Consider the following 23,989-nt stretch of genomic DNA (forward strand, 5'->3'; position numbering starts at 1 on the left):
AGTGGCTTTGCGACGATGTCATTAATATGGCGTATAGCTCGGGTAGTAATACCATTAATGCGGCATGGTTTTTCGATTTCCTTCTCCCAGACAATATCTTTGTGGTCTGTTGATATATTTCTTGTCAGAAAATCAAGGGTCCCTTGCACCTTACACCTACTATGCGGATGAACACTTAAGAGCTAGACACTATTCGATGGGCCTTCAGATCGACGAGTCTCATCCCCTGCAACACCCTCCCTCTTGCATGTTGCATCTAGAGGACCTTACCCATGGGCTAGGTTGGAGACTTTGTTTGTTCTGGGCTGGGCCTTTGGTCTCAATTCCCTTAGCTTTCATTCATAGGCCCGTTGGGTTTAGTGGGGGGAAAATCCCCTTACAATTAAAATATTATTTTTTAATACTATTATTGTTTTATGATTTTCAATTTTCAATTTTTTATGATATTTTGTGTGGAAATTTAAGAAAGTTATAACGATAAAATGAGATAAGATGAAATTATTTCTGGATTCAAATGGGACCTAATTGTGATATAAAATTCTAAGAATATAGAACTCAAGGTTCTAACTCGTGGGTGTCCTTCCTTGGTTGTTGTACCTATATTGTCCCATCGCTCCTTTGGACTTTGTACGAGGTAGGCCTAAAGTAGGTTTGGTTGCGTTTGAATGTTAAGTTGAGTTAACCTGAGTTGAGTTGAGTTTTTTTATGAATAATAGTAAGTTAAGATGGTGGAGTGAATTTTGTGTGGTCCACCTAAGATGAGTTTAAATGTGTTTAGATGTTAAAATGAGTTTAGATGTATTTATAAGAAGTTGAAAAAGATTGTAGATCCCGCTTGTAAATAAGTGTTGAATTAAAAAATGTTGTGAGTCTCACATGTCTAGAGATTTTGGGTTGAGATGAGTTTAGTAATTTGAGAGTTAAGTATTTGGATATTAGACTTAGTTTAAAATTAGACTGAACTAAGTTGATCTCAGTTGAGTCTAATAACCAAATGGGGCCTTTGTGTCCGACAATTATCGCAACATAATTATTTTTAGATATTTTTTTCGGTATATAGTAAATATAAAATGCTTTTTAGGTTTAAATATTTAATTTTTTGTATCTAATCATTGCTTAAACATTGTAATTTTTTTAAACTCTTAAGCAAATAATAATAATAATAATACCTTTTTAAATTTTAAAATAAAAATAATATTAAACAATTTTAACTCGATAATATTTTTATTCAATTTTTTCTCTCTCATATCTCAAATTCCTATAAAAAAATATTAACTCAAACAATTTTATTTCAATTCACAAGTATATTCAGATATTTTAATCCAAATAAGCCCTAATTCTCATGATCAATTTGTCTAGCTAGGAGCTATTAAGAGTATGAAATGTAGTTCAGATTGTTGTACTTTCTTTGGGCCTAATCCACCATTTTCTAGTGGAGAAATAATATTTATAATTCTAAAGTGCGTAATTATTGTACATTTCTTCTTAAAAAATAAGTAAATATAAAACTTGCATTAAATTTGAACTTTTTAACGATGGACCTACCATTTTTTTAAAGAGAGCCATAGCAGGTCTTCATGTATGTTCTGGGCGATCAAGCATTCCAACTCGTCACTGTCTCTCATCTCTTCTACTTTTTGTTTCAAGTTGTAGCAGTCCTCGATTCTATACCCATTGTTTTGTGATAAGTATAGTACTTCTCGATCTGTCGCCCGTTATCATTGATTGGTTCTTCTTCCTTTATTTTGTCGGAGTAGTGCACATAACCTCCATTATGCCTTCTTAAATTATTATCACGTCTTAACTAGTGTTGGTCTTTTTTTGCTTTTGGACCTCCATCTCGGTCTTTTTTCTGTCCTCCTTTATGTTCCCATTCACTCCTTTCTTGTTGGGTGGTTAAGGCAATCAGGGTGTCTTCAGCATTAACAAAATCATCGGTCCTGTCCATGAACTCTCGTAAAATGGAAGGGGTTTTTCTGGCCAGCTCGGCCATAAAAGGGTGCCTTGGCCAAACACCTCCCAGCAACGCTGCTAGCATGATTTTCTCGTATTGATCATCGGCCGTCATCTTTGTTTTATTAAAGCGTGTCAAATATTCTTTCAAACTTTCATCCTCTCGCTGTTTGACAGTCAATAAGTATGCAGTGGGTCTCCTGCTCTTTCTACTCGCCATCAACATGGTCAAGAACTGTAGGCCCAATTTTTCAAAACTTTCTATGAAATTTGGTTGTAGTGCACCAAACCACCCTCTCGCTGATCCCTTTAGAGTCAAAAGGAAAGCTCTACACATAATTTCCTCCGAGAATCTGTGAAGCGTCATATGGGCTTTGAAAGTCTCGAAGTGTTCCACAGGATCTTTTGAGCCATCATACAGGTCCATCGACGGGACTTTAAACTTTCCGGTCAAAGGCATCGTCATGATTTTCGCAGAAAATGGTAGATTTGTGCTAAACAGCAACTGATCGACCGAAGAGGACGTTCCTATCTTTTTGGCCAACTCCTCATATTTACCAATCAAGCTACACACGTTGTGGTGCAACTTTTTCACTTCCTCGTTCTCCTGATAACCTTTACCCACACTGTTTGCCTTCATCTCTACCCTGTCAGCCTAACTGGGTGTCGCATTTTCTCTTGACAGCCCGTTTTATGACTTAAGAGTCTCATTTTCCTTATGCAGTGAGTCCACCTCTGTGGAAAGCTTCTTTATTATCTACTCCATTTCTGCAAGTTTATCCTCCATGTTTTGTGAAGTTTCTCTCTAATCTTTAGTTGCCTAAGACCGAGTTGTGATGGGCATGTGAAAAGCACGTTAAGTGTGAGACTTAGGAAATCCCACAGACGGCGCCAACGGTTATGGACATGTTTCACCGCCAACACCTCACGATTACCTGCAACCAAAGAGTAGTGGACTTAGGGATTCAAGGGAACGCCTCCGATGCCTAAGTCAGTGACTGAAGATAATAATAATAACAATAATGAATTCCATCTCTTTTACGTACCTGGGTTCTCCTCTTATATAGAGTTTCTAAACCAATTTGTTGCTTAAAGTGATAATAGATATATCTATTATTCAAATTCAAACTTGGAGACGAGGGTTCTTGCTCTAATGGATTATTATAATAACTGTCTTTCCGTTACCGCTGCTAGGTAGTTTCTTAGTCGGCGATGGGAAGTGGGTTAGGCCCTTCTCGGCTTTAATGGGCCCCTTCGGTATTGAGGCTCAAATCCTGAATAAGGTGAAGGTCCAGGCCCGTACTGTTTGGACGAGAGGAATGTCCTCTCCACACACTTTTCAATTTCAAATTTTTAACTTTTCAACTTTTTCATATAATTATTACAACTTTCACAAACTTCCAAACAAAACATAAAAACCAAATATGGATGGTGGCATTGATTCCAAGAAGTTTACTTTAGGGTACTTGATTACTTATTTAATGAGAGTTGTGTCATGACAATCAAAATTGCAGAAATGTGTTGCTTTGTCTACCATATAGGCTGACATCATTGAAGCTAGCAAAGGCTAAGTATATTAATTCCTCTCTATTTGTTTACTGCAAATACCTACTTGGTGAGATCTTTCTTGTCTCTCTTGTTGATATCCACTTGTATAGTGATGAATATATATTGAACCAAGAATATAGATATTCTTGGTGTACTGGCAGCCTCTAGAGATTACTCTAGAGAAGATCATCTGTAACCACATTATTGTTAGTAGTGGAAGTTTTAACTAGATTGGGTCCCACGATTTTTCCCTTCACATTAGAGGGTTTTCCACGTATAAATCTTGGTGTCTTGCTTGTGGGTTGCTTGATTTTCTTTATTCCATTTATTAGTTTATTTTTACTAGATTGCCAATTTAATTTGCACAAAGAAGAGTAAAAAATATTCTGCTATGTTTTTTGTATTCACTAACATTTCGCTAGATTGTTAAAAGTTCCCTTTGCGTCTTGTTTGAGATCTAAATCAACTATTGAACTTACCTTGCCTAATATTATTGTCTATGTTTAGATTTTTTTTTTCTAGTTTTTTAAAGCATGAGTGAATACTATCACTCATACTATTTATGCTAGCACTAATACATCTTGAATTACTCTTAAGAAAATAGATCAGGTGGAAAATGAATCTATAAGTTTTCAGGATTAGTTTTAAACCAGTAAGATTTAAAACTACAAGAGCATGATATTGTGTCTAAACATGAAAACCTAGAATACACGAAACAATTAAAAAGATTCTAGGAAATCTTAATTATGGAAGAAATTATATAAAAAATATTCGAGAAGAAACTTTTAGCAATTATTCTTTCGAAGTTGAATTTATAAGTGGCACTAATAATTTCATTATAAATAATGTCAGTAGAAATCCTAATAAGAACTAATAAAAAGCAGCTAATCAATTTTTAATTTTGTAGAAATCAATGAACCCTAATCAAGGAGATTGGGTAATTATAATTACCAAAAGGGCTCCTAGTCCTAGATTCCCGAATGAGCACCAAAACATTTTTCCTACCCGATTTTAAGTTCGAAGAAGAAAGCTAAGAGCTTCAAATCCTTTGTACTTTGAATTCAAATTGGTAACTTGTAATGGAATGGCTACTTGTTGGGTGTAAAATGTACAAAGGATTAGCCAACTTTTTTTTTTTTTTTTTTAAATAGAACAATTTCATTTCAAATAACATTAAACAACCTTACATAACAGCATGATCAAACCACAATGCCTGACCAGCAAACTCAGGGATAGCACCCCACCACATCTGAACATCCAATACATTTCATGCGTACCTAACTAAACAATGAGCCACTCCATTACCTTCTCGATGCACAAGCTCAACTATCACTTCTTGAAAAAGGCACATTAGACTCTTTACCTCCATACTTAAATTACCATTAAAGGAGAATGACTCATGGGCAGTTTTCAATTCTTGCACAATCAACAAATAGTCAGATTCAACGATTAATTTAGGGATGCCCAATGGAAGGCACATTTGTAGTCTCCGAAATACAGCAAGTAACTCAATGGTAGATGGTTCATTCACTGCAAATTCAACGACAGTTGCTGCCATCACCACCTTGCCCTCGCTATCACGTAAAACCATTCCAATTCCAGCCTTTCTACACTCTGGAAAGACCACCCTGTCAACATTGAGTTTCAGAAAATCAGAAGGAGGTGATATCCACTTGCACAGGTTCTTCCCATCTGCATAATTTGAAACCTTTAAAACTGAAAAGGATTTGTTCAAAGAAATTGTCATATTTGCTACTGCAAAGGGGGTGATATTCTCACTTTCCATCTTCAACTTATTTTGTCGAAACCACATACCCCAACATAGCACAAACAGGAGGGTAAAAGCTGCTTCACTGCCAGAATTTAACACACCTTTCACATTATCTATCAAGCTTTTATCATGTTGAAGCTTGAAACCTATTGGACCAAACCGCCTCCACATCTCACTTAACTGAGGACAAAAAAGCAATGCATGAGTAACATCTTCATCCCTTTCTCCACAGAAACAACAACCCCCTTCCACTTCAATTTTTCGATACCTCAGATTTTTTAGTGTAGGCAAAATATTCCTACAGGCTCGCCATGCAAAAATTTTAATCTTCCTTGGTAGATTCATCTTCCATAGTTTTTTCCACATGTACCTATCTTGCACCCAACTGGATGGCTCAGCTATCTCCCTCAACCTCAAAGCTTGAAATAACCTATAAGCACTTTTCACAGTAAAACAACCACTTACAACCTCTGTCCATATCCATTTATCACTACAAGACATAAAAGACAATCTAATTTTCAAGATTTCTTCAGCTACCATTGGATCAAAGAGAGCTCTAACAGTATCAAACCTCCAATTTCTTGTTGCCTGACAGATAAGGCTATCCATAGTTGCCCCCTCTTGAGAAGCAGGAAGCCCATTCTCAGCATGCCTTCTTGAGTATTTAGGACCTGGAACCCAATAATCCTTCCAAATAGAAATAGATACTCCAGACCCAACCTGCCATCTACAGCCCTCTAGTAACCATTTCTTTGATACAAATATCCCCCTCCATGCATAAGAAGGATGCAAACCCAACTTTGCTTGAAAGAATGTACTATTGGGAAAATATTTAGCTTTATAAAGCCTTTGCAATAAAGACCCCTTATTTTGTAAAATTTGACATCCTTGTTTAGCCAAGAGAGCCATATTAAAAGTGTGTAAACTTTTAAACCTCATCCCTCCTCTGAATTTTGAAGCACATAAATGCCTCCAGCTTAACCAATGCATTTTTTGTTCATTTCCCCTTTGTCCCCACCAGAACCGAGACATCATTTCTTCCAATTCCCTATATAAACCCAGAGGTAGCTAAAAGCATGACATAGCATATGTAGGGATCGATAAAGCTACAACCTTAATAAGGACTTCTCTTCCTCCCTGTAATAACAATTTCTCCTTCCAGCTTTGTAGTTTATTCCATACTCTCATTTTTATGTCAGCAAAAGCAAGAGATTTTAATCTTCCAACCAAGTTAGGCCCAAGATACTTATCATATTGTTGGAAGGTCCTAACACCCCACAAATTCAACAACTCGCTGTGTTGCCCAGCATCCACATTCTTTGAAAAAATCACAGTAGTTTTTTCCTTATTCACTTTTTGTCCCGATGCCGCCTCATATTTTTCAAGCACCGCCTGAATGTGTCTAGTAGTTTGCACATCAGCTTTACAAAAAATTATGCTATCATCCGCAAAAAACAAGTGGCTTACAACAGGAGCCTCTTGGCAAACCTTTATTCCCCTGACTAATTCTTTACTCTCAGCATCCATTAACAAAGCAGTGAGACCCTCAGTACATAAAAGAAAAAAATTGTTTCCCGTACTTATAATTTGGAGGTCACATTGCAAATTAGTTAAGTTTGGATGGTCAGATTTAATTGACCAAATGGGAATAAAAAAATACAAATACCATCTCTTGAAAGGGTTAAATAATTGGATGTTGAACTGAGTTAAAATAAATTGAGTCTTTATAAATAATAGTGAGTTAAGATTGTGAAATGAGTTTTATAGGACCCACCTAAGATGAGTTTATGTCTTTGAATGTTAAGATGAATTTATATGTATTTATGAAAAATTGAAAAAGGTTGTAGGTCCCACATGCAAAGAGGTGGAGTTGAAAAAAGTTGTGGTTCTCACGTATAAAGAGGTTTTGAGTTTAGTGATGTTTAGTAATTTGAGAGTTATGTGTTTAGATATTAAGATAGGTCTACAACAGAACTCAACTGAGATGAGCTGAGCTCATCCAAGGATCCAAAAGAAGTCGAAAGTGGATAAGGATGAGTTTAATGACTATATATTGAGCATGTTGTGTTAAGAAATAAATGTACAATTATTGACCAAGGAGTACTCGTTATCAATTGTAAAATGACATAAGTGCACTTTAATCTTGGTTTTGATCAGAGCATAAAACGATCGAGCAATTTGAGGATGAAGTTTTAATGGAAAGTGTCCCTAGTATCTCAAACTCGAATTTACGATTCACACAGACATGACTAATTTCTAATTTCAAATGTTTTAGAACCACAAAGAGTAACATTAATCGAGAATTAACCCATCAACTTACTTTATTATTGAACATTAATGAAATTGGTCTGTTCTTAGAAATAATATGGACAAGGTACTCTCCATTTCATAGATGTCAATAATATATATAGCCTTTTTCTCTTACACTAATAACTTTAACCAACAAATTAAAAATATATATATTAGCATGAAATGGCATTTATTTGGAATAATATATGGCCTAGATTAAAAAAAAAATAGAACAAACATATATGTAAAACAACCCTAACTTTTTGTATAAATACAATTGATGAAATTAAAAAAAATTGTATGATATTTTTGTCCAGTTAAAACATAAATTCATTCCAAGGATGATGGGAAAATAAATTTTCACCTCTCTACAAGGGGATCTATACTCCCGTCAACATAACCATTAATTCTCAAATATTCTTAAATATTTCATCTTCAAACATCACTCAAATATAAAATATTTTTTAATTTCAAGTTTTTTACTTTTTCATCTAATCATTACCTAATCAATACAATTTTTTCAAACTCTCAAACAGAATACAAAAAATAATTTAACTTTTTTAAATTTCAAAATAAAAATTATATTCAAATAATTTTCTAACTTTATAAGGTTTTATTCAACTATTTCTCTCTTCTTTTCTAAAACCTAATAAAATATATTAACTTAAACTATTTTATTACTATTTATAGATATATCGAGATATTATAAATATCTCAACCAAGGCTTAAACACCAACAAAAAAATAATCTTTTAAAATTCTCAGGAATCTTAAAATATTACCTCGTTGGAATCATTACGGATAATGATAATTAATGAAATGGAGAGAAGACATTAAATTAGTTAGACTATCTTTGAAAAACTTAAAGCTCGGAAATTGTCAAATATATAGTTTAATATGATTTAATTGATGAAAAAGATAGGAAGTCTTAGCCGTCTGTCCTTCCCTCTCTCACTCTCTCTCTCTCTTAATAAAAATTAAGAGCTCCAAATATAATTTTCGTTGGCGGAGGAGGAGGCATCAGTGTCCTCCTCTCCCTCTCCTTCTCCTCCTTCCATCCATCCGTCTTGTCTATCAATATAGTTCTTTTTGTTTAGTTTTATTTTGCTTCTTTCAAGATCGAAAAAGACAAATTTACAACATTTCGAAAACTACTAAGAGACATTCACGGCACAAGCAAGCTCCCAAGCTGCAAATCGTTTGGAAAAAAGTGGCAGCTTTGCGAGTGGTCCTTATGCGCCACCCCTTACGGTAACTCTTCTCACCACACACTTCAAATCACTGGACTCGCTACCCCCAAATCTTTTAAATTTGACATTTGTGACTGAAAAGAGACAAGCATGTTGCCTTCACAAGCTGTCATAGATTATAAAATCTACCGATGTTGGTCCAAACTGTAGTCCGTCATTTTTTGTATCTATCTTACTGTTTTCCTTTTTGGTTTATTTATTAATGTCAATAAAAAAAATAAAAAATAAAAAGAGTTCGTCTCTCAAAATTTTTTCTATAGAGGTTGAGTCATCTCCTTCTATGAAGGGTAAAGTTGAATTGTCTCTTAGATGTTTGTCTGTAAAGAGTATCAACAGTATTGAAAATTAAACCAGTCACAAAAGAAAATAGTAGACTGGTGGAGTTCCAAATACATTATCTTGGTTTATGATATCATTTTTTTATATAGGGACATCTCAAAATGTATTCGCTGATGGATGTAAGTTTTTTGATGAATGAATTATGACAATTTCCCATCAAAAAAATGATTAACTTAATTAATATAACGCAAATAGGATCAAACAATAAATTTGACGTAACAAAGTTATAGGTTAATCAATTTTGAAAAAAAAAATTTCGCGACGAACTTGAGACTAGAGCCTGGTTCTAGTTGCAAGAAGGATCGAAGGTAGAAACTCATAAACGAACTTTTCATATCATACATTAAACAATGCGAAAGCAAACCAGAAGAGTCCAAAAGCACACAGTTTAGAGGCTCGATCCACTAATAAATTTGAACAAAACGATTTCATATTTTCATGCAACATAGAGCATATCCATATATAGTACAGAAAACAGAGAACAGATCTACTATATATAAATCCATGGCTATGCCTTCTGAAATTTTCTGCTGCTCATGCCTAAGGCTAAATAATTTGAGCTCCATTTCTAAGATTTCTTGGTTTGTTTGAGATCAGCTCTTAGGAATTAACGGAATTAACCACTGCACATACTTCACCCAAGAACCATGGCCCAACCATACACCCATTAAACCCTAAAAACGTATCTTCTCTTAATGCCCCCCAACTTCTTTTCTTTTCTCTATGTAGACAAACCAACAGCGCCAGTTACACATCTCTCTCTCTCTCTCTCTCTCTCTGTTCGTTCCTGTCGTCCAACCATAGATCCACGGCGGTAAATCATTGGGAATCAAGAATAGAAAGCTTAGACGAGAGTAGTTGAGGTTTGATGATTCAATAGGGAATCGAGAATATGAAGCTTTTAAGAGATTACTTAAGTGTAGTGGAATAAGTACCAAATGTACAAGAGATTATTGGAGAGTCAGTACTATAAGAAAAACGAACTTTTGTGACTAATTTACTGCAACCATGCAAAAGACTATTCGCAACTAATTTTAGTTGCAAATAGTCATTTCGTTAAAATTAACTAGTCGTAAATAAGCAGTTTTCTTGTAGTGGGTTTTATTCAGAAAATTTGTTATTTTCTTTGGTTGGTATTTTGGAATATCAATGACTTTATTGAGACTTTGTGGAGTTCTTTATTATTTATATTGGTGGAGTTCTTGGATGTCTTTATGGAGAAACGTATACTTTGATTAAAGAGATTTTACATGTTATAGAGTTATTTATTTTGTTAATTGTAGTTATATTTATATTGTTGGTATGTGAATTTTAGGTAATAGAAACTAACTCTATAACCGTCCAAATACGGTAAGTTACAGGTTATGCATATATAATTACAAGAAAATTATCAATATAAACCCAATCTAGACTACCATTTTCACTCACATATATAGTAGCATGGACCTCGATCAATCTTAATTAGGGTCGAGCAAAAATATGAAAATCCAACTTCAAATCTAAATTCGTTGTAGCTCCGCTCTGACTCTGACAAAATGGTGTCAAAGTTGAAGTTGAAGTTGAAGTTGTCGCTAGATCGACTCCGACTCCAATCCAATATGACTCCGACTTTGCCTCCGACTCCGACTTCAACTCTGAATCTGACTATGATATTGTAAATATGTTAAAAAAATATGTATATATCTATATATTTATCATATATACTAGTATAGTTATATAGTTATATAACTAGAACTTATATATAGATAAATTCAATAATATACTAGTATAGGAAAATTATTTTAAAATAATATACTTATACTATAATATAAATAGACTAATGATAGTTTAGTATATATAAACATCATAGTATTACTACCATGGTACATAATCAAGTATAGAAATAAGTTAGACACTAGTATTTACATAAGTCTAATATAATAAGATAATAACACGTATACTAATTTACTAAAGTATAATAACATATAATTAGACACTATAGTATAAGTCTTGTATAGAAATAAATTAAACACAAAAAAATAACTAATAAGTCTAGTATATTAAGTTAATAACACATAATATCAATTTACTAAAATATAAAAACATGTAATTCAATACTAGAAATAAGTCTAGTGTAGAAATAAGTTAACACTAATATAATATAATATAACATGTAATTAGACACTATAGTATAAGTCTAGTATAAAAATAAGTTAGATATTACTTAGGCGGTTTTGTGGATCAGACCGGACCTACTTGGTCTAGGGATTTTCCACCCTAGACCGGACCGAGTAATGTATAGGACGGGACCGGTCGGATCCATTTTGGTCCGATTCGGTTCAGGGTGGTCTATTCAGTCTGGACCATGCGCCCAAAATGAGCCATTAAGCCCATCTAAATCTAGTTTTTTTTTTTTTTTTGCCTAATTTCAGTTATTTTTGACCCACTTGAAATTTTGTATATTTTTTAGCTAAAAATACTAAAAAAAAGAACTTTATCTTGAAAAATACAATGATAAAAGAAAACTAATCTATATAAGAAACTAGAAAACTAATCTATATATTAATATATACTAATCGTGGAATATATATTATATATAGATTTATAGTTATTAGTTATTATGAATCATGATTAGTATAACTATATAATAGTATTAGTATTAGACTATTAGTAATATAGTATAGCTATATATTCGTAATATACTAATATTAGTTATAGTGATTTAGTATAAGTTATAACTATATTAGTATAAGTATAACTATAGTCTATATTAGACTATTAGTATTTTTTTTATATCATATTAGAGTCTAGAGTCTAGACTATTAATATAATATTTGTATTAGTATAAAATTGTAAATATTAGTATTAGTATTATTTAATAATTACTTAATGGTGAGTTAGTGATAGGATTAGGTTAATTGGTTAAATGAAAATTATATAATTAATATATAAATTATATATATTTTTTAATTTTCATTCGGTCCAGTCCGATCTGAAAAACTCCTGGACCATGGACCGGACCGAATGAATTCGATCCTATGAAATTCAGACTGAGACCTATCGGGACCATTCTCGGTTCGGTCTGATCCAGACCAAATTGGCCAGTCCGATCCGGACCGGCCGATTCTCACCCCTAATTACTATAGAAGTAAATTAACAGTAAATGATTTAGTTTTAGATTTTGATTTGTTGAAAAATTGAAATTTGAAAGCCCATAAAAAGAAAAAAATATATATATATATTTTAAAATGTGCTAAATATGAAGCTAAAAAAAAGAAGCCCAGAGCGAAAAGTCCAAATCCAACTCCGCTCCATTAAGTCGAAGTCAGAATCGGATCAGAGCCTACACAAATTGGAATCAGAGTTCGAATTTGAACTCCTACAAAGTCAGAGTTAAAGTCGGATTTAAGAGATTCTGACTCTGAATAAGTCGGTGCTCAAACCTACTCAATTCACCACCCGAACTATGCCTAGGGGTGTGCAAAATTCCGAGAATTCCGACTCCGTCCGACCTCCGCTCCGATGCCGACTCCGACGGAGTCGGAGTTGTCGGAATTCGGAGTCGGAATTCGGAGTAGCTCCGAATAATTATTCGGAGTCGGAGTCGGAGCTCCTTTCGGAGCTCCAAGGAGCTCCGACTCCGACTCCGAATTTTTTTTAAACCCAGCTGTAAAACGACGTCGTTTTGGAGCTGGGTTTAAAAAAAATTATTGAACGACACTGTTCCACTTAATATGGAATGGCGTCGTTTCAGAAGTTCCTTCTTGAAGGAGCTTCTTCATACGTCGTTCCTTCTTCACTTCTTCTTCTTCCTTCTTCACTTCTTCTTCCTCCTTCACTTCTCTCTCACGTCTCCCGTCCCAGTGACTGAACCAGTGAACTGTGAAGCCGTCCTCACGTCTTGTGTCTTTCTTGCTAGCGCGCCGCCGTTCGTCGTTGCTCCTCCCTACCGCCGTCCATCGTTGCTCCTCTGTTCAGCTTCCACCTACGGTGAGCCCTAAATTTATGAACCCTAAATTTAATTCAAGCACGTCCCTTATGAATTGGAGCCAGCAGTTGTGATTCTTGTGTATTGAATATTCAATATAGTCCCCAACACGGCGCTCAAAACATGAATTTTACATTGTTTTGAAGACTTGCGCTCGAGCGAGGTGTCGAGCGCACGTTGTATTGAACATTGGCTCGAGCGATATGTCGAGCGGAATTCAAGCGAACCTCTCTGGAAGAGTTCTGCTCGAGCGCTACGTCGAGCGCTCATCGAGCGAACCTCTCTGTATGAGTTCTGCTCGAGCGATATGTTGAGCACACGTCGAGCGAAACTCTCTGTATGGATTCTGCTCGAGCGCGACGTCGAGCGCAGGTCGAGCGAACCTCTCTGTATGGGTTCTGCTCGAGCGCACGTCGAGCAAACCCATATGGATTCTGCTCGAGCGCCACGTCGAGCGCACGTCGAGCGAACCTCTCTGTATGGGTTCTGCTCAAGCGCACGTCGAGCAAACCCATCTGGATGGGTTCTGCTCGAGCGCACGTCGAGCGCACGTCGAGCGAACCCATCTGGATGGGTTCGTCTGAGTCAAGCGCACATCAACCGAACCTCAATGTAATAATACATCGATACAATAATATATTATGATACAATAATACATATCCTATTGTATAATACAATAGCCTAGTTTATTTTTAAACTAATTTTTTGCTTCTAATTTAATTTTTTCAGCTTCATTGATTGTGATATGGAGATGATCGTCCACAAGGAGATGTGGCGGATGCCAATGCTACAACTCCTACACCGGTGGGTACTTCCACCCCTAGAGCCACATCTAGGGCAGCTACATCTAGAGCAGCTACATCTTGTGCGAGTAGTTGACTCACACTCCCAGTTGATATAGAGGATGAAAATATGTTCAACGAGGAGGAGGAGATGCCCATTGAGCAAGATCAACCACCACGACCTTCTAAAAAGAGGTCGTGGACATGGGAGCATTTCACCAAAATTTCTGGTGAAATTGCGAGCTCAGTGGCAAGATGTCATTACTGTGGATCACTTTGTGGATGCCATTCGAAGAAGCAAGGTACCAGTGTGTTAATAGCACATCTAAATGGTTGCCAACGATATAAGATAGCGAAGGGATTGCAAGCCACTGATCAGACCAACCTCAGTTACCAAACTTCTACAGCCACTGATGGTACACAGACTAAGAAATTGGTCATCCCTCAATACAGTAAGAAGATGTTGAGGGACATGCTTGCAGAGATGATAATTACTGATGAGATGCCATTTACCACAGTCGAGAAAAGAGGCTTTCGAAAGTTTCTAAATTTTGTTGAGCCACGATTTCCCATTCCATCACAATATACAGTGATGCGATATTGTATGAAGAGGCATGCGAAGGACAAGGAGGAGATGAGGAAGATGTTTATTACCACTGGCCAGAGAGTGTCTTTTACTACTGACACATGGACTTCCATACAAAACGTCTGCTACATGTGTATCACAGCACACTACATTGACAGTGAGTGGATTTTGCATAAAAAAATTATTGGTTTTAAAGAAATTGTGGATCATAAAGGTGCATCCATTGGGGCGAAGATGGATGATTGTTTAAAGGACTGGGGAATTCGAAAAGTGCTGTGTATTACAGTTGACAATGCCAGTGAGAATGAAACAACAATTGATTGGTTTAAGCGGAACACGACGGTGAGAGATGATGTCATTCGGGCCCACGAGTTTATTCACGTTCGATGTTGTGCTCATATCATTAACCTCATAGTTGTTGAGGGATTAAAAGAGGTTCATGATTCCATAACCCGAGTCCGCAACATTGTACGATATGTGAGGGGTTCCCCTCAAAGGCTTGCCAAGTTTAAGGCAATAGCAGAAGATTTGAAGATTGAATGTTCTAGTATGCTGTGCTTGGACGTTCCGACTCGATGGAATTCTACATACATGATGTTGGATGTGGCACAGAAGTACCAAAAAGCATTCGAGCGGATGGAGGTCGAGGATGGGGGCCTGAGGTATGCTTTGTTGGAGCCAGCAGGACAGGGGCTCGGTGCGCCAGACGCACATGATTGGACCAGTGTGAGTTATTTTGTTGAATTTTTAAGAACTTTTTATGAGATAACCATGCGACTATCTGGATCCAAATATACGACTGCGAACTCATTTTTCAGTGAGCTCTCGGAGCTTCACTTCCAGTTGGAAAATAGTTGTACTGACTCTGCTGGATTGTTATCTGATATGGCTACGAGGATGAAGATCAAATATGATAAATATTGGGAGAATATTGAGAAGATAAATAGATTGCTATTTGTGGCTGTGATCCTTGACCCCTCGAGTTAAGTTGGCCGTTCTAGAATTTTGGGTAAATTCCGTCCTCGGGGCAGTGAAGGCTGGAGAGTTTATTAGATTGCTAAAAAGTGATGTTGATGACTTATATCATCACTACAGTACTAGTGCTCAGCCTTCATCCACAGTTGGTAGCTCCTCACATTCGAGGCCGACAGGATCGACAGTTTTCTCAGGTGATACTGACCCATCTGTAGGGATTAGAGGCAATCGTATTATACGGCAGTATCATGAACTCATGTCAACAAGGAATATTATGCATTGTACATCTGAGGTTGAACGATATTTTATGGAAGCTGTCGAGGCACCTAGTGATGTATTTCAGTTATTAACTTGGTGGAAAGTTAATTCCACCAAGTATCCAGTCCTTTCCCGTGTGGCCCGAGATGTGCTAGCCATTCCTGTCACTACGGTTGCCTCAGAGTCGGCATTTAGCACTAGAGGTCGCGTGTTGGATGCTTATCGGAGTTCATTGTCACAGTCAACCGTGGAGGCCCTCGTTTGCACACAGAATTGGATAAGTAAAACGCCCATTGGACTAGATACCGTTGGCGTTGATGCCGAGAGCTATATGCTTGAATCGGGTAAGTTTATATGCTTTTAAATGATGATTTAATTATTTTTAATGTTTCTAACTTCTACTTTTTATGATTTTATAGATCTAATTGTGAACCCTAACATAATTACCGATGATTGAGAGTTTGGAACGGACGCTACTTGAGAGTTGGGATGGAGTTGAGAGAACCTCCTTTCTTGGTAAGAATCAAATTATTCTTTTACCGTATTCAATTTTTTATTATCAATTTTTTTTCATCTATTGATTACTACTTTCTATCTTCATTTCAGGCGTGACCAATGGAATATTGGGGTTTGAGTGAAACCCGTATTTAATTTTTATGTAATTATATTTCAAGACTGAGTCATATTGTTATTACGTTATAAATAAGACTGTTATAACTTATGTCTGCATCATACATGTTATTTACTTTTTAAACTATTTATATAGTTATATTTATGTACTTATATCCCGAGCAAAGACGTGGGATAAGTACTCTTTATTCTATAATTTCTATTAGTACTTATACATCCTCTCTCAAAAGTTTATAATTTATTATCCAACTGAAATTAATCGAATTATACAAATTCGTACCATCATTCTTTTCTATAAAATTTTAAATTTGTGTAATTTTCAACTCATGAGTCATGAGCACTTTTAATGCTAAATTTCAGGCGGATATAAAACAAATTAAAGATATAATCAAAATTCAGTAACAAAATCAGAACGAATATTTAAATTATTGAAAACTCTTGAATAAACCAAATATTTGTAGATGGTTCACTTTTAAAAAAATATATATATGTTGCCCACTATCTGAAACGAAATTGAACAATAAAATTTAAATAATAATAAAAAAAATATATGAAATTGAGTTCGGAAATTTAATTCGGAGTCGGAGCTCCGACCTCCGTTCGGAACTCTCTCCGAACTCCAGTCGGAGTTCCGATCGGAGGTCGGAGCTCCGACCTCCGTTCGGAGTTCCAATCGGAGGTCGGAGCTCCGACCTCCGATCGGAATCGGACTCCGACTACGTTCAGAGTCGGAGCCGAAGGGGAACTTTGGCTCTGACTTTTGTCGGAGTCGGAGGTCGGAAATGACAACTCCGACTCCGTCGGAGTCGGAGCCCACCCCTAACTATGCCCCCCAATATCTAAGAATACAACGATTCTTAACATTGACATGTATGATGAACAGAGTGCGGAGTAAATGCGTAAATAAGATTCGTACCTTCGGCCATGTTTGTTCAAGTTTACCGAAAATTATCATGACCAGAGAAACTCACCCAAGATCTAAGAGGATTCTAATATGGATAATGATATTTCTTATCATTCATTTATTATTTATTTTTATTTATTTATTTTTTTACTTAATAATTAAGAAATTGACTATTTAAAAATTTGTATATTTTTTTAATTTTTTTCAATGATTAAAGATGTTAAAAAAATTTAAAAGAAAATAATAAAAAAATAAAAATTTTAAATACACTATAAAATAACAAAAATATAATAAAAAAATAATAAATCTATCATTATCCTCCTAATATATATATCCATCTCCACAAGCCCTCATAGATGGAGTACACGTGGTAAATTAGAGACAGTGGTTCATATGGTAGGTTAGGGACCCTCTCAATCTATTTATAACAGTATTGGCATTCTTCCGTCAAAGATGCAACATTAATTCGTTTGGATAATATTTTTAACTAGAGTAATATTAGGTACAGTCTCTAAATAGAAACTGTATGTGCCGATTTAGGTTATTTTAACTTTAAAATTTTTTAAAATTATAAAATTATACTTCCTAAAATAATATTTTCTCTCATTTAATAATGTGCTTGCACATACAGTCTCTACTTGAGAACTGCAAATAAAATTTCTCTTTTAAGTATTCTCAGTTGATAAAGATATAAAACATAAAAACATAAAAAATGAAAAATATCTGATTCCCAATTAAACCATCAAAATAATATAACTTTTTCCATTTTGAACCATCAAAATATCTAAAACCCACGTCAGCAAGTGTGTGAAAATATTTTCAGTTATTTTCTTTCTAAACATCACTCAAATATATAATATCCTCAATTTAAAATTTTTAATTTTTTCATCTAATCGTTACCTAATCATTATAATTTTTCTAAAATTTCAAATAAAATATAAAAAATAATACAATTTTATCAAATTTTAAAACAAAAATTATATTCAAACAATTTTTTAACTTTATAATATTTTATTCAACTTTTTCTATCTCCTTTCTCAAACTTTAATAAAACATCTTAACTCAAATTATTTCACTATTATTTATAAATATTCTAAAATATTCTAAAATATTGTATCATCAAGTGATACAATCTTTTATGAGTGGTATCAGCCATAACTTTAAATTAAGTACTATGTAGTATATTATATATATAAGCCACGTACATTACATGATATTGCAACTGTTGGTAGTGGGTATTCTATGACTCATGATGTGTCCACATGGGTGGGGAGGATATTAATTAGCTCCCCACCACTACCATTTAACTTCAAAAAAGTTAATTAACCTCACATGTGAAAACTCTTTAAATAAGAGTTATACATACATTAAATAAATGTGTGTAGAAAAAACGTACATATAAAAGAAAAGCTCTCCCCTCTCTCTACAATTTTTTAGAGAAACCATCAAAATCTCTTAATCTTGAAACGTGAAATTTTTTAGGAGACTCTTGCTGCCTCCGAAGAGATGTAGAGGTGCAAACAACAGAGTGACGTAAACTGTAAGGTAAGCAAAGATCTGGACTTGTGAGAATTTAGCTCCTTGAGGTAATTTGAATTAACCTTATTTAATTTTGGTATTAGAGCTTCTGATGTTTGTTTTCGCCCATATGAATATGATTACATGTCGTTTGATGCTTTGTAACGAGTTTAAAAACATGTAATTGATAATATATCATGATTGTTTACGTTTCTGATTTTTCATTTTACATATGTATGACATATTTTCATTAAACTCTTTACATTTTTCATTAGAGTTTAAACCCAAGTTTCTTAATAATATTTGATGTTTTAGTAACAAAGAGATTTCATAAAAGTAAATTCATAAACTAGCGTAGCTTGATTTGTTATGTTAGATTGTAAAGTTATTTTTATTATAAAGTAGATCTAATATATTATATAAAATTATATCAATTTATAGATTTGATTTTATGGAATCACCTTATAATTGTAGCATTTTTTGTAATGTTTGCTTACATGATATTTCCGTATATGATATTAATTCACCCATGGGCATAAAGAATTCAGGCAATAAGATTATTTGCGACCTCTGAAGTAATAAATCTAGGAATTAAGGTTGTAACATTATAGGGTGATTCGGCCCGTCGTCACTCTGGCTCTCTAGCATGATACAGCAACAATTTAGAATATCTCAACTAGGGGTGGCAATGCCGATACGTAAGTAACAATAATTATATGATATAAAATTAACGGATTTGGATTTGATATAAATTAGTTTGAGTTTAATATAAATTGGTTCAGATCAAAATAAGTTGATCTGCTAAGACGCAATTAATAACCAGGTCAATTCAAAGGAACTCGTTTAGATTTTATTTAAAAATTATAATTTTATTATTATTGGACTATAATATTAATATCTCTCAATATGCTTATGTTTTTAGTATTGAGAATGTAATTTTGAACCTCTACTCATATTTGTTATTATACGTTAAAATTTAAAAAATATTGATATTTTGTATTAGTATGTAGTCATACTGTTTTTTTTTTTAATATTGCAACTACTAATAAATATAAATTTTAACTTTTATATGAAATTATGTTAAGCATATCAAATGGGTTCAGCACAATTACATGAAACCGATTGTTGAAATGAGTTGTGTCATGTTGACTTATTTCTAACTAATTATTTAACAGGTCAAAATGGATAACACGACTCATTATTTAAATGAGTAAGGTTAGGGTTTGAAAATTTGACACATTTAATTTAACAAGTCGGATTCGGATTGATCCATATAGACGAATGTCTATGACTTGACATAACCCACAAACACAAATTGTCACCGGCCCCCTAACTGCAACCATGCATCATCCAAAAGGCCTAAAACTTTACTTCAAGTCACCAACTTTTGATTAGTAAAAATAAAATAAAGTGGTGATGATGGATAAACAATTACAAACCAATTTGATTATGTTAAGAGTATACTCATAGTACTGCTTTCTGCGATCGCTGTAAAATAGAATTGTAAGAATATTATTATCTTCTTGAACACAAACGATTTTAAAGTCGATTGATAATTCACTGTCCAGGCAGATTCTATCCCCCAACCACTCTTTCTTCTTTACTAAACTGATCTATTCTATTGTTCTAAGTTATCATGAACTATACGTACTTTAATTTCTGAGTATGTTATGAAATTAGCTTGGCGTCGTTCGAGAAAACAAAAAGGAAAAGAAGTATCAGAAATTGAGTTTTGAAAATAATGATACGACATAGTAATTAAAAAAATAAAATATTATAATGGCTTGGTCGTTTTTAGAGAGGAAAACTATGTTTTATTGATGTTTACTTTGACATGATTTATATGAACTATTGTTCTTTTTCATGCTTTGAGCCACAAAAGGTAATTTCCAGGGTAATCAATATGGACTGCGTCAATTAGTTAGGAACAAATGCATGCATCAATACTATATATATATATATATATAGACTTAGGGCCGGCCAAGGGTAGGGCCACTTAAGACTGGTTTGGGTTCAGAGATGAGATGAGATAGTTTTATATGAAATATAAAAATTTAAAAAAATATTATTTTTTAATATTATTATTATTTTAGAATTTGAAAAAGTTGAATTGAGATTTAAAAATATTGAATTGTTTATTATATTTTATGTGAGAATTTGAGAAAATTGTAATAATGAAATGAGATAAGATAAAACATTCAAGGCTCCATTTGGCAAATCAAATTATCTTAAGTATTCTCAAATATTCTCAAATAGTTTTTTTTTAAACATCACTCAAATATAAAATACCTTTAATTTGAAATTTTTAACATTTTCAATACAACTTTTTCAACCTCCTAAACAAAACACAAAATACTATTTTTTCAAATTTTAAAATAAAATTATATTAAAAATTATAATTTTATAATACTTTTATTTAATTTTTACTCGCTCATTTCTCAAAACCTAATAAGATATCTTAACTCAAATCATTTTATTACTATTTATAAATATACCGAGATATTCTAAGCATTCGGACTGGGGGTAGCTTTGAATTGTGAGTTAAGATGAGATGAAAGTTAAAAATTGAATAAAATATTGTTAGAATATTATTTTTATTTTAGAATTTGTAAAAATTGAATTGTTTATTATACTTTGTATGAAAATTTGTAAAAATTATAATAATTAGATAAGATTAGATAAATTTGGATAAATTTTGAATTCAACCATCCCTTACGCCATTGCCTAAGGCCCCTATATACAAGGCCCCCCAAAGATAAAATTGAGATTTTTTTTTAAAAAAAAAAAATATATAAAAACCATTTCATTCTATAAAAACTTAAGTAACTTAAATATTTCTAATATGTACAAGGACTCATGACACTAAATTTTAAGTTTAATACAATGAATAATTTATGTTTTTAAATAAATATTTTCAAGATTTTGTTAATTTATTGTATATATAAATTATTGTATTATATATAAATTCAAAATTTTGAGAGCATTCAATATAATGATTTATGTTTTAAATTTATATTGGACCTTACCTGATGGTGCTATATATATATTGACATTTTTCCACATTAATATATATATATATATATATATTATATTCAAGAAATCAGAGGCAGCAAAAATTCTTATTTACATGCGAGTACGAAAAATTTAAAATCTTTCATTTGACTTGCTGTCCAATTCAACGTTCAACCCCTGTCATTAAAGTATACTTCCACGAAGGAAACAATGCGCTCTGGCCTCTATCCCAGCAAAACATGCAACCTCCTTTAGCCACGCGGCGAACCTACGCGTACATTTACACGTGTCGCGATCCTCGAACTTCTGAACAGAACCACTTTTTCCTCTTTTTTCGAAGAAACTTCCCTCGCTGCGGAGGACTGACGGTGCGACGTATGACCCTAATCCATCTTCCCAAAATGCCCTCCTCTTTGTCCGCTGTCACTGGTTTTGACACACAACACGTGGCCTCAATCCATAGTCATAAGGAAAAAACACGTACCTTCATCAAAACCGTTGGATGGAGCCGGAAGTACGACAGAAAACATCGTAGTTTTTCAGTTAATATGGATAGGTAGTAGTTAGCTCATAGCTATTAAATTTGAAATAAGCATTTTTTGTAGAGGGTGGGAATTTATGGGTTTGATTAGTCTACCATATTGTATATTAGGTTGTTTTTTTGACAGGTGAATTATATATGACCAAGAAATGTTAGGTTTACACAAAAAATTTATATAAAAAAGTTTACATATTAATATCACTCATCGTGATGTATATTGTAAAGTTTTATTATTATAAAATAGATCGAGTGAATCACATTATCTTACATTGAAGTGAGTTAGATGTTGAGTTGAATTGAGATGAGTTGAGATGATGTAGTGAGTTTTGTGGAACCCACCTAAAATGAGTTTAGATATATTTATGAAAAGTTAAAAAAAAATTGTGAGTCCTCGTGTGTAAAAATGTGTTTAGTTGAAAAAAGTAATAGGTCCATGTGTAAAAAGGTTTTTAGTTGAGATGAGTTTAATGATTTGAGAGTCAAGTATTGTTAAACTCATCTTAAAATTAGACTGAACTGAGTTCAAGTCTCAAATGGAACCTAAATATATGAAGTCAGTTGAGATATATTTTAAGAAAAATGATAAGTGTCCCGCTCCCAGCTCTCGCTGGGAGCTTCTGCTTGCATTGTTTTTGTTTTGTTTATTTTTATTTTTACTTCATGATTAAAAAAGTATTTTTTAATGATGTTATAATTTTTTTTTAAAATGTATATATTTAAAAGTGTTAAAAAATATATGTAAAAAAAAATAACACATGAAAATAACTAGCGAGAACATTGAAAATGATACTCTTACCACTGATTTTTACAGTTTGATATTACTATTGAAATTTTTTATTTTATTTTTTAATTCTTCTTTTTACTTAGTGATTAATAAAATATTTTTTAATAATATTATGATTTTTTTATTTTTTTAAAAGTATTTAAAAAGTATAAAAAATACATGAAAAAGAGATAATAAAAAGAAGAAGAAGAATTATATCTAATAATAACAGGAGCGGTAGACATAGCACTATCCATATTTTAACTTTTTAAGAAAAATTAAAAAAATAATAAATCTGATCAATAATTAATTAAAAATAGGTTACGATGAGCTGAGCTACTCAAGTGATATATTCACGCTATCAAGAAATATTATTAGAAATTTATAAACTTTATATTTATATAAATATTATGTTACTAATAAATTTTCAAAACGTTCACAAACTCTACTTTATTTTTTTCTAATGGGAGGAGGATATTCCCTAAAATAAAAAAGATAATTCCAACACAACCAATAAAAGATGGAATATTTTATTGCATAAATTAGAAAAGATAAAATCTATCCAATCTCTTATTATTTATATAATTTTCACATATTATACTTATTTTTAATTATTATTATTATTTTTTTATTAAAATATTTAATATGTAAATAATAAATAGAAGAATTAAATTAATTTAAAAAGAATAAATTTAAAAAAATATATTAAAAAAATATAAAAAAATTTTAAATTTTAAAATAAATATCATGTATAGAGTTCGAGAAAGGTTGTACTCTTTATAAAAACTGAGCTAGAATTGACGTGAAAACCGGAGGGTGTCTCGGTAATTTTGATAAAATGCACTTGGAGAGAGAGAGAGAGCCTTATCCATACAGGAACTCGTCCGAACTCAGAACCTCTTAT

General features: G+C 33.2%; 1 protein-coding gene across 1 annotated transcript; it reads right to left on the reverse strand.

Moving 5' to 3' along the window:
• Window positions 1–1,804: 1,804 nt before the first annotated feature.
• Window positions 1,805–2,593, reverse strand: LOC118348424. Its single transcript, XM_035690044.1, has one exon. It carries the CDS (start codon window positions 2,591–2,593, stop codon window positions 1,805–1,807), a length of 789 nt encoding a protein of 262 aa, XP_035545937.1.
• Window positions 2,594–23,989: the final 21,396 nt, after the last annotated feature.

This window comes from Juglans regia, chromosome 5, assembly GCF_001411555.2.
Source record: "Juglans regia cultivar Chandler chromosome 5, Walnut 2.0, whole genome shotgun sequence".
In the NCBI taxonomy this organism is placed as follows: Eukaryota; Viridiplantae; Streptophyta; class Magnoliopsida; order Fagales; family Juglandaceae; genus Juglans; species Juglans regia.